Source organism: Scylla paramamosain, chromosome 49, assembly GCF_035594125.1.
Source record: "Scylla paramamosain isolate STU-SP2022 chromosome 49, ASM3559412v1, whole genome shotgun sequence".
NCBI classification, from domain to species: domain Eukaryota; kingdom Metazoa; phylum Arthropoda; class Malacostraca; order Decapoda; family Portunidae; genus Scylla; species Scylla paramamosain.
In genome coordinates, this window is record NC_087199.1 from 2,465,001 (window position 1) to 2,485,000 (window position 20,000).

Here is a 20,000-nt window from a genome sequence, read left to right on the forward strand (position 1 = left end):
CTATGATAAACTAACTAACAAACAAACAAACAAACTCATTAATTTCCTTCATTTCCACCAATAAAACAAATAAAAACAACAACAATTTTCCTTCCCTCTTTAATAAACAGCTAAATGAATAAAAACACACTTTATTTTCCTTATTTCCACAAAAAAATAAACAAATAACAGAAAAACACAATTTGTCATTTTTTTCAGATTGTTCCCTTCTTCCTTCAAGTTCCCATTTTCTGTGAACAAGGGCAGTCTATAATATTTTTTCTTTTTTCTTCCCATATAAAAGAGAAATGGGTAATGAGAGAGAGAGAGAGAGAGAGAGAGAGAGAGAGAGAGAGAGAGAGAGAGAGAGAGAGAGAGAGAGAGAGAGAGAGGGAGAGAAATGAAATATTGAGTTATGATTCTCTCTCTCTCTCTCTCTCTCTCTCTCTCTCTCTCTCTCTCTCTCTCTCTCTCTCTCTCTCTCTCTCTCTCTCTCTCTCTCTCTCTCTCTCTCTCTGTCTTTCTGTATCTCACACACACACACACACACACACACACACACACACACACACACACACACACACACAAACAAACACAAACAAACATACTTGGTGGGCAGTTTGTAGATGTATGCTTGACCCTGATCAGTCCAAACAATAATACGATCTGCCGAGAGGAAGTCTCCCCCCATCCAGTGCTCCCCCGGCCCCACACACACCCGGCACAGCTGCGAGAAGTCACCTGCGTCGTAGATCTGTGGGGAGAAGCAGGTGTGTAATGTGTGGATTGGTTTTGTCACCCATGCAAATGTATACAATGACTCCAAACATGTCTTATGTCCCAGGTACACATAATCCCACACCCGCACACACCTGTATACACAAACACGTCGCCATACAATTTCTCACCCATGCAAATCTATACAATCATACCAAACATGTTTTTATTTGCATACACATTCTGTTACACCTGCACACACCTGTATACACCAAAACTGACACCACCACACAATTTCTCACCCAAACAAACCTACAGAACCACACCAAACACGCACACAGCCACACACGCACATGATCCCCACACCTGCACACACCTGCCAACACCACCAAAGCCCCAACACCCCAAAACTGACACCACCACACAATTCCTCACCCAAACAAACCTACAGAACCACACCAAACACGCACATAGCCACACACGCACATGGTCCCACACCCGCACACACCTGCCAGTCCCCCTGCGACACCACCAGCACCGTGCGTTGGTTGTAGGTGCAGCACACAAGGCACCGGGCATTGAGAGAGTGGATCATCTTGGACTCGTGCTCAAAAATTGGTTCCCTTGGTCGGACGTCTCTCTCGCTGACTGTCCACACCTTTACCCAGCCTGCCGTCGTGACCCCCAGGACCACCTCGTCTGTTGGGGTGATGGGGAGGGGTGATGGGGGGTGATGGGAGGGGTGATGGGGATGGGGGTCTGATGGGTGATGGGGTGATGGGTGACGAGGATGTTATTTCATTGTTTATTTATATGTTTTTCAGTGAAGGTATAAGGGATTTCATAAATAATGGCACAGAGAGAGAGAGAGAGAGAGAGAGAGAGAGAGAGAGAGAGGAGAGAGAGAAGAAGTGAGAGAGAGAGAGGAGAGAGAGAGAGAGAGAGAGGAGAGAGAGAGAGAGAGGACTGGCTAAACAAATAAAGAAAGAAAGCAAAGAAGAACTGGATAAACAAAGAGAAAAAAGGAATAAATAAATAAATAAATATATATATAAATAAATAAACAAACAAATAAACACAAATACCAACACAAGAAAAAATGCACACACACACACACACACACACACACACACACACACACACACACACACACACACACACACACACACGCATGCACACACACACATCGTGCGTTACAAACTTAGTGAGTTTTTATTCTCGAGTGGTGGATATAATGCAAGAAAGAGATGGATGGGCTGATTGTGTTTATTTATAGCTGAAGGCAGCCTTTGATAAAGTGCCACACAGGAAATTGTTGTGGAAGTTGAAGCATAATGGTGTGCTAAGAGGGGGCCTGCTCAGATGGAGGGAAAATTTCTTGACAAACAGAGAAATGAGAACAGTGGTGAAAGATTAACAATCATCATGGAGGGAAGTCATAAGTGGAGTACCCCAAGGCTCAGTACTTGCACCAATCATGTTTGCAGTCAATATAAATGATATGACAGAGAGAGTGAACAGCTACATGAGCCTTTTTGCAGATGATGCAAAGTTACTGAAGAAAGTTGAGAGTGCAGAGGACTGTGGAACGTTACAAGAAGACCTGAACAAGATATCTTAGTGGAGTTATAGATGGGAAATGGAATTTAATTTAAAGAAATGTAAGGTAATAGAATTTGGGAAAAGTACAAGAACAGTAAAAGGAAATTATGTGTTGAATGGTGTAAGGTTGAGGGGAGCAGAAGAGGAAAAGGATCTCAGTGTTACAGTGACTGGGAACCTGACCCCGGAGAGACACATTAGTAAAATTACAGGAGAAACCTATAACTTGTTGAGAAGAATAAGGCAGGCCTTTGCATATATGGATGAAGAGATGGTCAGGAAGATGATCGTGTCGCTGATAAGACCTAGACTAGAATATGCAGCAGTAGTGTGGTCGCCATACAAGAAAAAGGATACAAGGAGGTTGGAGAGAGTTCAGAGAGCAGCTACGAAGATGGTGCCAAGCATCAGGGACTTGTCACATGAAGAGAGACTGGCAAGGCTACATCTACCAACGTTGGAAAAGAGGAGAGAAAGGGGAGACTTGATTGCGATACATAAAGCATACGAGGGAGCAGAGGAGGCGGACCGGAGCGACTTAATGGCTGGGATACACGGGACACTAGAGGACACGGGAAGAGGCTGAAGAGGAGTGCTTGTACAAGAGACATCAAAAAAGTATAGTTTCCCACATAGAAGTACTGATGTATGGAACAGTCTGGATGAGGAGACAGTAAATGCAGAAAGTACACATGGATTCAAGGCTAAGTTGATATTAAAAGATATGGAGAAGGAACAGCACGAACAGAACTCTTCCCCATAAAGCACAACTAAATAAACACACACACACACACACACACACACACATCCACACCAATCCACATTACCGTTGCGTCTGGGAGGGCGGAGGATGTGGAGGGCAGATATCCAGTCGGGCTGTATCCGCGCGGCCAGAGAGAAGAGGATGTCCAGAGTGAACGGGTCGTAAACAAGGATTTCTGGGTAATTTCCGATGCAAAACACTCGAACTTCATCCACATTGAGCATCTGGTAGGCCTGTGTGGGAGAGAGGGAGAGGGAGAGGGAGGGGGAGAGAGGGAGGGATAGGGAGGGGTAAGTGTTGTGGTGGTGGTGGTGGTGGTGGTGGTGATGTTGGAGTAGTAGTGGTAGTAGTAGTAATAGTGGTAATAGTAGTAATAGTATCAGTAGCAGTAGTAGTAGTGGTAGTAGTAGTAGTTGTTGTTGTAGAGAGAGAGAGAGAGAGAGAGAGAGAGAGAGAGAGAGAGAGAGAGAGAGAGAGAGAGAGAGAGAGAGAGAGAGAGAGAGAGAGAGAGAGAGAGAGAGAGAGAGAGATTAATAAACAAAGATTACAAATATACTCTCTCTCTGTCTCTCTCTCTCAATAATAATAATAAACAAATAAATAAGCAAATTTATTCAGCATATTTCATCCATGCATCTATTTTATTCATTCTCATTTAATTTATTTATTATTATTATTTATCTTTATTTATCCTATTTATCTATTTCTTACGTATATGTGTATGTGTGTGTGTACGTGTGTGTGCGCATACTTACAGTCATGGAGGTGTGTACATTAGCAGACCTGAGCACCTCTACACATCTGCCATCCCTAAGGTCCCATGTACACATCTCCCTGAGGTCGTGGCGGGTGTGGAGATGAAGAAATAAATAAGTAAATAACAAGCAAATAACAACAACAACAATAAACACACAAACAAACAAAAAAAAAGACAAACACACACACACACACACACACACACACACACACACAGACACTTACCCAGTTTCCGAGGAGCTTACGATAAAGGTGGTCCCGTGTGCCGAGCCTCCAGGGGCCAGGCAGGTCACCGCTGATGTGTGACCCACTAACAGGCATCGTGGTGTGACCTGACCCGTAAATATGTCAAATGAGTTTTTTATTTATTTATTTTTTTCTATTTCTTATCTTAAACTTATCAATTTCTATCTAATATGTCACACGAGTTTTTTATTTATTTATTTTTTTTCTATTTCTTATCTTAAACTTATCAATTTCTAATATGTCAAATGAGTTTTTTATTTATTTATTTTTTTCTATTTCTTATCTTAAACTTATCAATTTCTATCTATCTTTCTATCTATTTATTTCACCTTTATCTATCTATCCCATCCACTTTTTCACTCATCCACACATACATCCACTTATTTGCTGTTTAATCCACGGTTTACTCCACCCACCCATCTCATTTCATCATCATTCCACCCACCCACTGATCCACCTCAACCTTCCACACATTCATCCCACCTCTAACTTAACCTGACCCACCAACCACCCATTGTCTTATCTCATCCACCCATTCATCCACGTATCCAACCACCCGTTCACTCATTTCATATTAAACGCATCCATTCTCCACCCATCCACCAATCACCCAGCCTTCTCATCCACCCATTCATCCACTAAACATCACTTTCATCCATCCACACACTCCCTAACCTAACAGATCCATCCACCCACCATCATCCAGCCTTTCTATCCATCCATTCATCCACTTATCATCAATTCCACCCACCCATACACTTTCTACCCACAAATTCATCCACTTATCATTAATTCTATCCACCCATACACTTCCTACCTCACAAATTCATCCACTTATCAATTCTATCCACCCATACACTTTCTACCCACAAATTCATCCACTTATCATTAATTCTATCCATCCATACACTTCCTACCTCACAAATTCATCCACTTATCAATTCTATCCACCCATACACTTTCTACCCACAAATTCATCCATTTATCATCACGTCCTGTCATCCACACACCACCTCACCTTCAGGTTAGGTGGATCGAAGTCCCACACACAAATCTGGCCGTCTCTGGAGCCGGTCACCACAGTCTGCACATCTTTCGTCAAGAGTACGCAGGAGATGTCGTGGGTGGGTGCCTCTCTGCCCCACATCACCACGGCACCACTAAGTTAAGCGACCCCATGGTGAATGCTGCGGGTCAGGTCGTGTTAGGTTAGGTTAAGTTTCGTTTGGTCTCGTTGGGGTTTGGGTGAATAAATATTGGTTAGGTTAGGGTTGGTAAGGATAAATTGTTTGTGTTCTATGTCTTTTGGGTTAGGTTAGGTTGCGTTGTGTTGAGGTAAAGCTGGGTTAGGTTAGGTTAGGTTGGGCTGAGCTGGGCTAGGTTAGGTTGGGTTAGGTTAGGTTGGGCTGGGCTGAGTTAGGTTAGGTTGGGCTGGGCTGAGTTAGGTTGGGTTGGTTTGAAAGGGTTTGGTTTAGTTGAGATAAGTTAGGTTAGGGTTGGGTTAAGTTAGGTTAGGTTAGGGTTGGGCTGGGCTGGGCTGGGTTAGACTGCGTTGGGTTGGTTTGAAAGGGTTTGGTTTAGTTGAGATAAGTTAGGTTAGGGTTGGGTTGATTGGGTTGGGTTGGGTTGGGTTAGGTTAGGTTAGGGTATAGGAAAATGCTAGGCTAGTTAGGTTAGGTTAGGATTAGGTTAGGTTATGCTGGAGTATTTTAAAATGTTTGGTTAGGGTTTTCTTATACGAGGTGTGGCAGAAGTACCACCCACATTTAAAAGGTTAATATGGGGTTCAAATATAGGAGATATTTCAGCAATACCCTGTACTTAATGACACAAAAAAAATTAATGGACATAAAAAAAAAAAAAAAACAGTTTCTAGTGCAAATCTTACACACGTACACACACCGAGTCATGCCGAGTGAGGCCGTGACACAACACACTGGGGCACGGACTCGCAAGGGGATCACATCTTTAACATTCTACAAAAAATAAAAGAAAAAAATAAATAAAGCCTATTTTTTTATTAGAATTTTGTTGCTCTTGGCTTGTGCCCCCTTCTACATTATAATAAATAAATAAATGAATAATAAATAAATAAATAAATAAATAAATAAAACACACACACACACACACTGGGACACTAACATCTCATAAAGAGGTCACATTTGAATTCCACACTGTAAGGGGTCACAGCTTTTAATTTCTTGGCACACCGGGGCATTAACTCTCTCAGGGGTCACATCTTTTAATTTCTTGGCACACCGGGGTCATTAACATCTCTCTAAGGGGTCATGGTTACACTCCACACAGACAGACTTCACCACCAGGCTGCTTGTGACCTCCCGGCATGCTGAGCCAGAGACACTTATTTCATCCCTTCAAAATTACTAGTCACAAATACTGCCTTGACCTAACCTAACCTTATTTGCCGCAGACTAACCTAACTGAACTGAACTTAACACAGATTAACTTAACCAACCTTTAACATAATTCACCCAAACACTTCTTAACTTAGTGTAACCTTAACTAAATTTTAAACTGACCCAAATTACCTTAACCTAACCTAACCTAACCTTAACCTAACCTAACCTAACCGAACCTAACTTAACACAGATTAACTTAACCTAACTTTAACATAATTCACCCAAACACTTCTTAACTTAGTGTAACCTTAACTAAATTTTAAACTGACCTAAATTACCTTAACCTAACCTTAACCTAACTTAACCTAATCTAACCAAACTACAAACACACACACAAACAGATAAACAAACCTACAAACACAGGTAGGCCTATGTACGTATCAAGCCTATGTACGTGTACCTAACATAAATAAAACCCTTAAACACACACACACACACACACACACACACACACACACACACACACAATCTAAACCAAACTATGTACGTATTAATCCATGTACGTACCTGATCTATGTAAGTGTATTGCACTGATAACACGCACACAGACAAGTGCACACACACACACACACACTCACGTAAACGCACAAACAAATGCACACACAACAAATTTTCATGTACGTGTGAATCTGAGTTATGTACGTATTATCTGAAGGTGTGATTCACGTACACACGCACACACACAGGAGCACATGGACACTTACATAGCCAAGGGGGCGGAGAAGAAGGAAAACTGGAGGAAAAACAAGGAGAGGAACAGTGGAAGAGGAGGAGGAGGAGGAGAACTAGGGAACAAGACCTCCCCACACCTCTCACTCACTCTCCTTACTCTCTTCTCTCCCCTCTCTCTCTCTCTCACTCCCTGTGTGTGTGTCTGGGCTGGCTGGAGGGTAAAATAGCCGCCATTATTGATCACACACACGTACACACACACACCACCTTCAATCTCAACATGGCTACTCTATCGATTCCAGGGTCACTATAATATATCCCCGTTCTACCACAAGGAGCCTTTTTTTACTCGTTTTGATATTTTTTACGGATTTTTCAGGTCCGAATTGTCCCCGATTAATTATTTGTGGTCTTTTGATAGCGGTGTGGATAAATTTGTTAGGGGTAACTATGGTATATTTCAGAGTTGTGTGGTATACTATTGTATTTAAGTTTATTTAGTTTTATTCCTCATTTTGATATTTTGAGCCCGTTTTTCAGGTTTTAATTGTCTTGATTAAATTATTTGTAGTGTTTTAGATGTCAGTGTCAGTAGATTTGATAAGGGAAACAACTGTATTTCTTAAAAGACATAGAACTTTCTAATATTTTTATTTATTAATTATTTTGTTCCTAGTCCGACCTCTTACATTACTTTCTTTACGCTGTAATACTTTTTTACTTTTACTTTTCTCATATTTTACTAATCTCTCTAATCTATTTATTAGTGAGAGTATTGTACATTTCACAAAACTATCGAACATGCATCATAATACCATGTCTTTCATCAACCACAAATATACATTCTCTCTATAAGCTGACCTTTAATTCGACTATCCGTAAACTTAAACACTGCATTCAAGTTATACCATTCCTATGTGACCACTATGACCTATTTACTGTGACCTTATTTTTCCCTACATGACCCTTGTGACCTATATTCTCTTTTGTGTGACCTTCTTGTCATATTTCCCCTAATTGATCCCTATGACCTATTCACGGTGATTTTATTGCTTTGTTTCCCCACTCTGACTTATCTGACTTAATTAACGTGACCTTATCGTGTCAAATTTCTATCTGACGGCCGTGACTTATCTCCCTCTTCATCCTTATCATCCAAACGTCCTTGTAAACACAAACTTCTGGCGTGTTGATGGCTAAATAAAGGAGTTTGATAAGGATGATTCATTAATCTACAATTTAAAAATTTATGACCTTTTTTCCCGGTGACCTGACCTTTATCTATCGTCCTGTGGTACTAATGGCAAAGGTCAAATTATTCATAACGTCTCTATGACCTCATATGTAAAATGTCACAGTCACAATATTAGGTTTATGAGAAAACAAGAGGTCATGTGATTTTACTTATATGGCTCATTTTGACCTTCTCCGTGGTATAGTATCAGTCATCTGGGTCACGGAGGTCATATGTATGTGTGTGTGTGTACGTGTGTGTGTGTACGTGTAAGTGTATTAGAAGGATTTTTTTTTTTATGCATTTCCATTTTCTTTCACTTTTGACAGTCAGGTGACCACTTAATCTTGATCTTAACTCTTTGGTTTGATATTATCTCTTCTAACGCCTTATATCAATGACAGAGAGGGTGTTTTCATATTTTATTTTTATTTTAGGAGTGTTTTTCATACGTGTTTTATCTCTTTATATGTATCTAAGTATTTGATTAGATGTAAGTGTATTTTTTGTTATTTTTTTTCTTGCAAACCGTCCGTTTTCTCTCACTTTGACAGTCAGGTGACAAGAATTTACGCGGGAGATTCTTTTGTACGGGATAACTTTACAGCGGCAATTCAACCTGTAGCATCTGTGTGTATTTAATTTCTTGACATTTACAACTTATTCATCATGTCTGTGCGAGCGTGAGTGTTATATTGTCTATGTTAAAAGGTATTTCTGCATTTTCTGTTTGTTGTAAGGATACTTATCATTAAAATTCGCTTTAGTTTTGTGTGTCATGTTTGTTCATATTAAGATAATGTTTTTGTATCTTTTCTGTTGATTTTAAAGGAATTTCTCATTCCAGTTCACTTTACCTGTATGTATGAAGTGTGTGTCTGCATCTAAAGTTAATTTCTATATAGCATGTATAAAAAAGCGAACAAATAAGGTAAACGTATCTAAAAGTTAAGTAATATAATAGAAATGGCAGGAAAACAAAGGAAAAAAAGCTTGAGATTAAGTAAAGCAGGGAAAAAGATGAGAAAACTATAAAATTACGTTAAGACCAAGCGAACTAGATGAAAAAAAAGAAAACGAGGTCAAAATAACTTAAAATCGAGTCAAGATATGATAAACACCAGGAAAACAATGAAAAATAGCTTCAGATCAAGTGAAATAGGAAAAAAGAAGGAAAACGAGGTGAAATAATTTAGAATCGAAGAGGCAAACCAATTCAGTAAACATTAAGTAATAAATCACATAAAGAAAGAGAAAATTCAATTAGATAAGTATGGAGAGAGAGAGAGAGAGAGAGAGAGAGAGAGAGAGAGAGAGAGAGAGAGAGAGAGAGAGAGAGAGAGAGAGAGAGAGAGAGAGAGAGAGAGAGAGAGAGAGAGAGAGAGAGAGAGTCACAGTGGGCTTACATCAATTAGAGGAAATAAAAGAGCTAAATAAAGACAAATAAAATAAAATAAGATAAAAAGTACAAAAATGAAGTGAAAAGTTAAAAAATCAAGTGAAGTAGGACATTAGTAGGAAAGTGAAGTAAGAATTGTTTAGTAATGAAGTAACAGACGGTACACAGCTGGTTAATGAAGTGAAGATGGTTTAAATCAAATAGCCTATATAATCCAGTGAAAGTCAAGAAATATACAGCGCAACATCAAATACAAGTCAAGTGCGCACCATCTAAGTTTATTGGATCTCCTCCTGTGATGTAACTGTACGTATCAATAAAGTATTTTAATAAATACAGGAACTTACCAAATTGTGCCGGGAACAAAATTAAGTCGACGTTCTATTAAAGTATTTTTTTGCATCAAATAGCACAAAACTAAAATATCCTCTGTTTTGAATACAAAATAAACATATTTGATTATTACAAAATAACTGATGAAAAATTACAAAACACTGAAAAGAAACAGAAAATAGGAAGTCGAGGTAATGAAAAAAAAACATTTAAGTTACTCATTATATAAAACAATCCCGAAGTAAAACAGCTCCATTTTATTCTCAAGCTACAATTATTACTAATTCTGATCACAAAACAAGACAACAAAGAAGAAGATAATGGAACCATTACCTAACACGAAGTCGAGATAATGAAAAAAAAAATTAAATTATTCAATAACTAAGGCAACTCTGAAATAAAACAGTTCCATTTTATTAACAAACCATAATTATCACTCACTTTGATCACAAAACAAAACGATAAAGAAGAAAATAAAGAACCATTACCAAACACGAAGTCGAGGCTCCACACGACAACAAGAGGAAGGCGGCTGAGAAGACACTCGCTCACCGCCTCTCACTTTGTTTATTTCTCTCGTCCCTCTCCCACAGCAGGTGAGTGTGAGGCGAGGCGTTGAAGAGAGGGAGAGGCGTGGTGTAGACTGTTAGTGAGAGAGAGAGAGAGGAGTTATGTGAGCGAGGGAGTTGTGAGAGAGAGAGAGAGAGAGAGAGAGCAGGATTTAAGAACGGGAGAGGAATCGAGAGAGAGAGAGAGAGAGAGAGAGAACCTAATGAAACTTCACCACCACCACCACCACCTAACCTAACCTAACCTGACCCCCACAGCACAGATGGCCGCTACCGCCACAGCAAGCACCCCCGCCGTGGCCAGCCCCCCCGAGGCGCCCCCCACGGTGCCTGTGAGCAAGGTGGTGGTGCATCCCCTGGTGTTGCTGAGCGTGGTGGATCATTTCACCCGTATGACCAAGATTGGCTCAACGCGGCGGGTGGTGGGGGTGCTGCTCGGGTCCTGGAGGGCGCGTGGTGTGCTGGACGTGTCGAATTCTTATGCAGGTGTGTGTGTGTGTGTGTGTGTGTAAATAATAAACGTGTGTGTGTGTGTGTGTGTAAATAATAAACGTGTGTGTGTGTGTGTGTGTGTGTGTGTGTGTGTGTGTGTAAATAATAAACGTGTGTGTGTGTGTGTGTGTGTGTGTGTGTGTGTGTGTGTGTGTAAATAATAACGTGTGTGTGTGTGTGTGTGTAAATAATAAACGTGTGTGTGTGTGTGTGTGTGTGTGTAAATAATAAACGTGTGTGTGTGTGTGTGTGTGTGTAAATAATAAACGTGTGTGTGTGTGTGTGTGTAAATAATAAACGTGTGTGTGTGTGTGTGTGTGTAGTGATTCGTTTTTGTCAATAAGGTAATTAATTTTATTTGTATTTTATCTAGTTGAAGTAGTAGTAGTAGTAGTAGTAGTAGTTGTTGTTGTTGTTGTTCGTTTTTTTTTTGTCAAGATAATTAATTTTTATCTATATTTAGTTGAAGTAGTAGTTGTAGTGTGTGTGCGTGTGTGTGTGTGTCCTAACATCTTGTCTCTCTCCCAACAGTTCCCTTCGACGAGGATGAGAAGGACAAGTCGGTCTGGTTTCTGGATCATGACTATTTAGAAAACAAGTACAACATGTTCAAGAAGGTGTGTGTGTGTGTGTGTGTGTGTGTGTGTGTGTGTGTGTGTGTGTGTGTGTGTGTGTGTGTTTCAATCTTCCTTTCATTCATTCATCCGTTCATTCATCTGTTTTTCTCTTGTCCCCCTTCTCTCTCTCTCTCTCTCTCTCTCTCTCTCTCTCTCTCTCTCTCTCTCTCTCTCTCTCTCTCTCTCTCTCTCTCTCTCTCTCTCTCTCTCTCTCTCTCTGTATTAATGTAGCAGTGTTACCATGTACCCTTATTCCTCACCTGTCACTACTACTACTACCACCACCACCACCACCTAACCTACCACTATTCCTGTCCCTCCCACCACCACCACCACTAACCTAACCTAACCCCAACAGGTAAACGCCAGGGAGAAGATCGTAGGCTGGTACCACACAGGTCCGAAACTCTACCAGAACGACATCGCCATCAACGACCTTGTTAGGCGCCACTGTGGAACGTCTGTGCTGGTGATCATTGACGCCCATGCCTCCAACATCGGCCTGCCCACCGAGGCATACTACAGCGTGGAGGAAGTGCATGATGTGAGTGCCTGGGGGGGGTGAAGGGAGAGTGTTCAGGGACAGATGTGCTCCATAACACAGGCAGAAGTTATTAGTGTGCCAGAAAACGCTTTTAAATTTAATGTTCAATAGGATGTTTAATGTTTAGTGTTTAATAGATTGGTTTCAGATGTATCAAAATCATGAAAATCCCCCAAAAATGCTTAGAAGAATTATTTAAATGTAACTAAATGCCTTTCAGCTTGTCGAAATAACTCTTAAAAAGCATCAAAACACACTAAAAACACATGCAAACTCAACAAAACAGACAGAAATTAATAGTATGCCGAAAAAAAAAACACACAGACTCGCCGGAAACTTAACGAAACAATGTTAAACTTATCAAAAAGACCCCAAAACACTTAGAAAACACTTACAAAACCCATAAGAACAATATAAACAAACACAAGTAAACACCACACAAAGAACCTTGCAAACTTACCACAAACAAAACAAAACCTACCTGAACTTACCAAAATAAAAAAAATGAAAAAAAAAAACACCCACAAGCACAGAAAAACATGCCAAACCACACCCTAAGGTTCTGTCACCCTCAATCTTCTCCTCCACAAACATAACCACCTTTCTAACCTCACCTAACAGGACGGCACCCCTACCACCAAGACATTCGAACACGTAGCGAGTGAGATTGGGGCGGAAGAAGCAGAGGAGGTTGGTGTGGAGCATTTACTGAGGGACATCAAGGACACGGTAGTGGGATCTCTTGGGCAACGCATCACCACACAGCTGCTGGGGCTAAGGGGGCTCCACAAACAGCTGAGTGAGGTCGCTAACTACCTACAGCAGGTCGTTGATGGAATGCTGCCTGTCAACCATACTATTGTTTATCATCTGCAGGTGTGTGTGTGTGTGTGTATGTATGTGTGTTAATTGATTTGTGGTTTCTCTCTATCTCCCTCCCTCCCTCCCCTAACCTAACCTAACCTAACCTAACCTAACCTCCTCCCCACAGGACATGTTCAACCTGCTGCCAGACGTGACCAACCCAGCTCTGATCAAGTCTCTGTACGTGAAAACCAACGACCAGATGCTTGTGGTGTACCTCGCCTCCCTCATCCGCTCCATCATCGCGCTCCACAACCTCATTAACAACAAGCTGGCGAACACTGATGCGGAGAAGAAGGAGGGCAAGGACAAGGAGAAGAAGGAAGGAGAGAAGGATGCCAAGAAAGATGGGGAGAAAGAGAAAGAGGAGAAAGAGAAAAAGGATGAGAAGAAGTAGTTTGTTGTTCATGTGGTGGGTTTTTGTACTTGTTTGAATGTGTGTGTGTGTGTGTGTGTGTGTGGAGAGAGAGGAGGAGAGGAATGTAAAAGATGATGAATAGTGTGTGTGTGTGTGTGTTTGAGAGAGAGAGAGAGAGAGAGAGAGACTAACACTACTACAATAACAGCTATAATATACATGACAAAATGTACAAAAAAACAAACAAACAATAAAAAGTTCAACAAAAACAAGAAAGGCGTTTTTGAGACAGAAAAAAAAAAATAAACAAAAAAAAAACAAAAAAATCTTAGTTATATACAAGAAAGAAAAGCAGTTGTAATTACTAATGTGTTTGTCAGTAAAGTAATTTATTATCCGTGTGTTTTTGCACCTGTTAACCCTTTCAATGTTAACACTCGGGATGTGTGTGAAATGTTGATATAAAAATAGCAATGTGGTCTGCCCAGTCTTTTCTCTACAGTCTTTCCATTTCTAAGTATACACCTTCCTCTGTCCAAACTCTTCTTCATTCACCTTCTTTCTCTAATTAAAGAAAAGAAAGAATGTGGAATGTTGATGGCTGAAGTGACTGCAGCTGAATGAGGAGACCTTCATGGTACAGTTTGCAGGGGGCTGGGAACAAAAACATACCTCTCTCTCTCTCTCTCTCTCTCTCTCTCTCTCTCTCTCTCTCTCTCTCTCTCTCTCTCTCTCTCTCTCTCTCTCTCTCTCTCAGATTAAACTAATGAAATCTCTCTATCTCTCTCTCTCAGACTAAACCAACCAAACTCACTCACTCTATCTCTCTCTCTCTCTCTCTCAAACAAAACCAAGCAAACACAAGCTAAGCCAACCAAAAAATTTCCCAAACCTAACCTAACCTAACAGCAAATCAAAAATTCAAAATCTATAAAAAAAAAAAAAAAAAAAACTCACGGGTATTTGAAACGCTTGAATTTTTATAAGAGGAAGAATTTAACAAGATTGGACGGTGATTAAGAGGCGATCTGATGGGGGTATTGAAGTGTCCTAAGGGATATATCGAGGCAGTAGTAGTAGTAGTTGTAGTAGTAGTAGTAGTAATATTCACCAAGGTATATGGAGTGCTTTAACTTAATAATAATAAACGGAAGGGACACTAGCACGTTTAATTGATAGAATACGTCTATAATAATAACTAAGTAAGATATGAAAGGAACACATACTTATAATAATTAAGCTTAACACTATCTTAATTCACTAATGGAGTTTAATAATTAACAGATTAATAAACAAATAAAATGAACGTACCTTTAGAAATAGTATCTGTAATGGCATTCTATCCTCTTATGGAGCTTAACAATGCAGCGCCGTCCTGTGTGAAATAAGCACGGAATCAAATGGGGCTTTATAAGAGAGGGCGTCCGAGCGTAAGCATCGAACTTCCCCCGGGTACTAAAAATTGCGTGTCGGGTATGTCTTGAGGGCCATCCCCCACGGCGAACCGCGCGCCACTCAGTACGGCGGACACCCTTTTATTGAGTTTCCCCTGAAAGACATACTGTACTTATATAACTTACCCCAACATCCATTCTGACACTCATATTCTTATGCAATTATTTCTTTTATTTATGTTAAAATGGAGAATTATTTATATTGTTGGATGGGCAATATAATATTATGTTTTTGTTATACTTTAGATTTGAAGTATTTTTTGGTTTATACGAGATATTGTGTTTGTTTAGTCGGTTTTTTTTAAGTTTTGCGGAGTTACCCCTTAATGTGTTTCATGGGTACCTATTTCATTTCATTATTTATTTATTTAGAGAGTCCATTCCCCCACTGGAATAAATGAAATAAACCACTTCAAATATTTAGTAAAAATATATATCTCTATTAAAAGCTATAACAAGACGGACAGACGGACAGACAAACAGACATAGCTAATCTTAGGTATTACAAGTCATACGTAAATAAATAAATAATAATGGAGAATATGAATAATGAAGAGAATAAGAAAGAGTAAAAGTTAATAGTAATAATAGTAATAAGAATTTCCTGAGTAACAAATAAATAAAAACAAGTTGGAATGATGTTAGAGAGAGAATCGCACACTAACACACAAAATATAATAATAATAATAATAATAATAATAATAATAATAATAATAATAATAATAATAATAATAACCACACATCTACTCACTTGTCAAAAAATATATTACAATTTCTTACACACACACACACACACACACACAAAGGTGGATGTACGGAGTGGAGACATCCTCACTATCGACATACATCCACAAATTAATTAATGACCACATATCGTCCATATCCACTTATGAAATTGTCAAAAAGATTAAATAAAGAAATAAATTAGAGAAAGAAATAGAAAATAAATAAAAAGAAAAAGAAGACAAAAAAAAAAAAAAAAAAAGACGCTCACAAAATTGTCTATAAAATTAATAAATAGAAATAAAAAAAAAAGTAAAAATATATCAATAAAAAAAAATGGGTTCATATAATCGAGATTCAAAAATATATCCACTTGTCTACGATTTATATCCAAACGAGTGATTCGTGCAGGAAATATCCACATTAATCCACACAACTATCAACAAAGATCATACTGTCCATAAATGATAATTATGTAAAAAAAAAAAAAAAAAAAAAAAAAATCCACATATCCACATGGCTGACATATGAAAAGAAAATATTTACATCTTATCCACATATGAAAAAAATATCCACAATTATCCACACAGATCAAATCGTCTATAAATAAGATGAGAAATATCCACATCTGCAGAAAAAAAAATATCCACAATTATCCACACAAATCAAATCGTCTATAAATAAGATGAGAAATATCCACATCATATCCACATGACTAACAAAATATTTACATCAGCAAAAAAATATCCACACAGATCAATTGTCTATTAAAGATTATATGTAAATATCCACATGGCTAATATATGAAGAAAATATCCACATATCCACAAATCTATCCACACAGATCAAAATTGTTTATAAATAATGAAATGAGAAATTTATCCACATATCCACATCAGTACGCGGAAGATAAATAAATATCCACACATCAATCCACATCAGCAATACAGTCCACAAACCACATATCCACATGAGTAATATTTCGTCTATAAAAGGATAAATAAAAAAATATCCATAAAATATCCACATCTATAAAGACAAATTAAAAATATCCACTAAAAGAAGAATAAATAAAAAAAACACCCACAAAATATCCACATGACTAACATTTCGTCTGGAAAAGAAAGAACAAATTTAAATATACATCCACAAAATCAACTGTATCCACATGAGGAAATAGGTGAGGCATCCACAAAATATCCACACTACTAGGCTGCTGCTCTCTCTCTCTCTCCCTCTCTCTCTCTCTCTCTCTCTCTTATTGGTCTTGTACTGAACCATGCGCCAAACTAACACTACATCTTTAATACTTAATCGAAAGCACCAGATCATTCAAATATATAAAAATCCAGCGTTTTATAATGGTTCTGCAGGAAATATAGCGCTTCTTTGCTATTTCAACACAATAAGCCAACATGGGAGAACATTATGCTGGGGTTTGCCTTGTTTGGTTACGCTGAGTATGAGTTTGGTTCGTTTGGTTGGGCTAGGTTGGGTGGCAGTTGGTGTGGTTACGTTTGGTTGGATTCCAGTTGGTTTGGTTAGGTTTGGTTGGGGTTTGGTTAGGTTAGGATAAGTTTGGGTTAGGTTTGGTTGGATTCCAGTTGGTTTGGTTAGGTTTGGTTGGGGTTTGGTTAGGTTAGGATGAGTTTGGGTTAGGTTTGGTTGGATCGAAGTTGGTTTGGTTAGGTTTGGTTGGGGTTTGGTTAGGTTAGGATAAGTTTGGTTAGGTTAGGTTGGATTCCAGTTGGTTTGGTTAGGTTTGGTTGGGGTTTGGTTAGGTTAGGATAACTTTGGGTTAGGTTTGGTTGGATCGCAGTTGGTTTGGTTAGGTTTGGTTGGGGTTTGGTTAGGTTAGGATGAGTTTGGGTTAGGTTTGGTTGGATTCCAGTTGGTTTGGTTAGGTTTGGTTGGGGTTTGGTTAGTTAGGATAAGTTTGGATTAGGTTTGGTTGGATCGCAGTTGGTTGGTTAGGTTTGGTTGGGTTAGGATAAGTTTGGGTTAGGTTTGGTTGGATCGCAGTTGGTTTGGTTAGGTTTGGTTGGGGTTTGGTTAGGTTAGGATAAGTTTGGGTTAGGTTTGGTTGGATTCCAGTTGGTTTGGTTAGGTTTGGTTGGGGTTTGGTTGGTTAGGATAAGTTTGGGTTAGGTTTGGTTGGATCGCAGTTGGTTGGTTAGGTTTGGTTGGGGTTTAGTTAGGATAAGTTTGGGTTAGGTTTGGTTGGATCGCAGTTGGTTGGTTAGGTTTGGTTGGGTTAGGATAAGTTTGGGTTAGGTTTGGTTGGATCGCAGTTGGTTTGGTTAGGTTTGGTTGGGGTTTGGTTGGTTAGGATAAGTTTGGGTTAGGTTTGGTTGGATTGCAGTTGGTTTGGTTAGGTTTGGTTGGGGTTTGGTTAGGTTAGGATAAGTTTGGGTTAAGTTTGGTTGGATCACAGTTGGTTTGGTTAGGTTTGGTTGGGGTTTGGTTAGGTTAGGATAAGTTTGGGTTAGGTTAGGTTGGGTGGATGAGTGAGTGCATCAGTCTAGCAGTGTTGCCAAGTCCGTGACACCGCGTCCTCACCCCAGACATGCCCCACACACAAACACACACACACACACCTAACACGACCCAGCCAGAGAGACACACACAGCAGCAACCCCTTTCTCCAGACCCTCCTGTTGCACCTCCTCCTCAATGACAAACATCCGGTTATCCACATCCACAGGCACAGACATCCGCTCTTCACCCACACAGCCGTCCAGAGACTCCAGACCCACATCCTCACTGGCGTTGGAAAGTACAATTACAACACTGCCCTCTTCATCACATTCCCCCTGCCTGGCATCATCCTTCAACGTAATATCATCTCTTAAAGTCAACATATCCGTTTCACCATGTAATTTGGAGTGCGTGCGGATATAATGAACACTTTCGCGGTCCAGTGCACAGTTAGGAGCAGTGGTGGCGGTGTCTGGGGAATGGCAGGTCTGGTAGTGTTGATGTGCGGCCGAGGCGGTGGTGAAGGAATGATGGCACAAAGAGCATCTCAGTCCGTGGGTAAGGAGGTGCGTCAGGTACTGCGTCCACAGCTGGAAAGCCGCGCTGCACTCCTGGCAGTAGTAGCGGTGGTTTGGCAGGGAGCGTATGTGGTGGCGCAGCACTCTCAAGGTGGAGAAACGCGTGCCACATTTGTTGCAGGTGTAGCTTTGTGCACGCCGGTGGAAGAGGTTCTGTAGGGTTAAGTTTTGCATCCTGTCAAATACAATGAATAAATAAATAAATTCCTTAAACTAAGAATATAAATAAGGAAAGCCTACACACACACACACACACACACACACACACACACACACACACACACACACACACACACACACACAGGAGAAACCTATAACTTGTTGAGAAGAATAAGGCAGGCCTTTGCATATATGGATGAAGAGATGGTCAGGAAGATGATCATGTCACTGATAAGACCTAGACTAGAATATGCAGCAGTAGTGTGGTCACCATACAAGAAAAAGGATACAAGGAGGTTGGAGAGAGTTCAGAAAGCAGCTACGAAGATGGAGCCAAGCATCAGGGACTTGTCACATGAAGAGAGACTGGCAAGGCTACATCTACCAACGTTGGAAAAGAGGAGAGAAAGGGGAGACTTGACTGCGATACATAAAGCATACGAGGGAGCAGAGGAGGCGGACCGGAGCGACTTAATGGTCTGGGATACACGGGACACTAGAGGACACGGGAAGAGGCTGAAGAGGAGTGCTTGTACAAGAGACGTCAAAAAAGTATAGTTTCCCACATAGAAGTACTGATGTATGGAACAGTCTGGATGAGGAGACAGTAAATGCTGAAAGTACACATGGATTCAAGGCTAAGTTGATATTAAAAGATATGGAGAAGGAACAGCACAAGCAGAACTCTTTCTCATAAAGCACAACTAGGTAAACACAAACACACACACACACACACATACACACACACACCTACCTCGTGGCAGTTAAGTTGCTTCTGGGTAAAGAACTTCCTGCCGCAGCGGTCACACATCACCCGCCTCTCGCCGTGCCTCAGGGAGTGTGACGCCAGCAGAGAGCGGTGAGGGAAGGCCGCCGCGCACTGCCCACAAGAGTACGTCACACTGCGGGGGGAGAGAGAGAGAGAGAGGGAGTGGGGGGTATTTAGAGTGTCTATCAGGAAAGCTACTACTTCTACTACTACTATCACTACCACCACCACTACTATTACCACTACTATCATTGCCACACCCACCTGGAGTGCT

At 40.2% G+C, this 20,000-nt stretch overlaps 3 protein-coding genes and 1 non-coding gene across 4 annotated transcripts in view; 1 reads left to right on the forward strand and 3 right to left on the reverse strand.

Annotated features, from left to right (window-relative positions):
* Positions 1-5,242, reverse strand: part of LOC135095518 (WD repeat-containing protein 7-like) — a 38,359-nt gene extending 33,117 nt beyond the window's left edge. Inside the window, 7 exon segments of the mRNA XM_063996388.1 lie at positions 588-733; positions 1,205-1,395; positions 3,126-3,294; positions 3,817-3,895; positions 4,043-4,149; positions 5,082-5,215; positions 5,218-5,242. Of these exon segments, the coding sequence (XP_063852458.1) occupies positions 588-733; positions 1,205-1,395; positions 3,126-3,294; positions 3,817-3,895; positions 4,043-4,149; positions 5,082-5,215; positions 5,218-5,242 (851 nt within the window).
* A 5,320-nt stretch (positions 5,243-10,562) lies between these two features.
* Positions 10,563-13,960, forward strand: LOC135095607 (26S proteasome non-ATPase regulatory subunit 7-like). The gene is made up of 6 exons (XM_063996540.1): positions 10,563-10,717; positions 10,949-11,176; positions 11,714-11,799; positions 12,158-12,343; positions 12,965-13,219; positions 13,335-13,960. Exons 2-6 carry the CDS (start codon positions 10,954-10,956, stop codon positions 13,602-13,604), a joined length of 1,020 nt encoding a protein of 339 aa, XP_063852610.1. The 5' UTR covers positions 10,563-10,717; positions 10,949-10,953; the 3' UTR covers positions 13,605-13,960.
* Positions 13,961-14,981: 1,021 nt separating this feature from the next.
* Positions 14,982-15,103, reverse strand: LOC135095611 (U11 spliceosomal RNA). The gene has a single exon (XR_010264454.1). It is a non-coding gene; the product is annotated as a U11 spliceosomal RNA (small nuclear RNA).
* A 331-nt stretch (positions 15,104-15,434) lies between these two features.
* The window catches only part of LOC135095608 (zinc finger protein 585B-like), a 10,346-nt gene continuing 5,780 nt past the window's right edge, over positions 15,435-20,000 (reverse strand). The window contains exons 9-11 of the mRNA XM_063996541.1: positions 19,991-20,000; positions 19,712-19,859; positions 15,435-18,951 (exon numbers count right to left, since the gene is read on the reverse strand). The exon at positions 19,991-20,000 is cut by the window's right edge and continues 133 nt beyond it. Coding sequence (XP_063852611.1) covers positions 18,340-18,951; positions 19,712-19,859; positions 19,991-20,000 — 770 coding nt within the window. The 3' untranslated portion in view covers positions 15,435-18,339. The remainder of the gene's footprint in view (positions 18,952-19,711; positions 19,860-19,990) is intronic.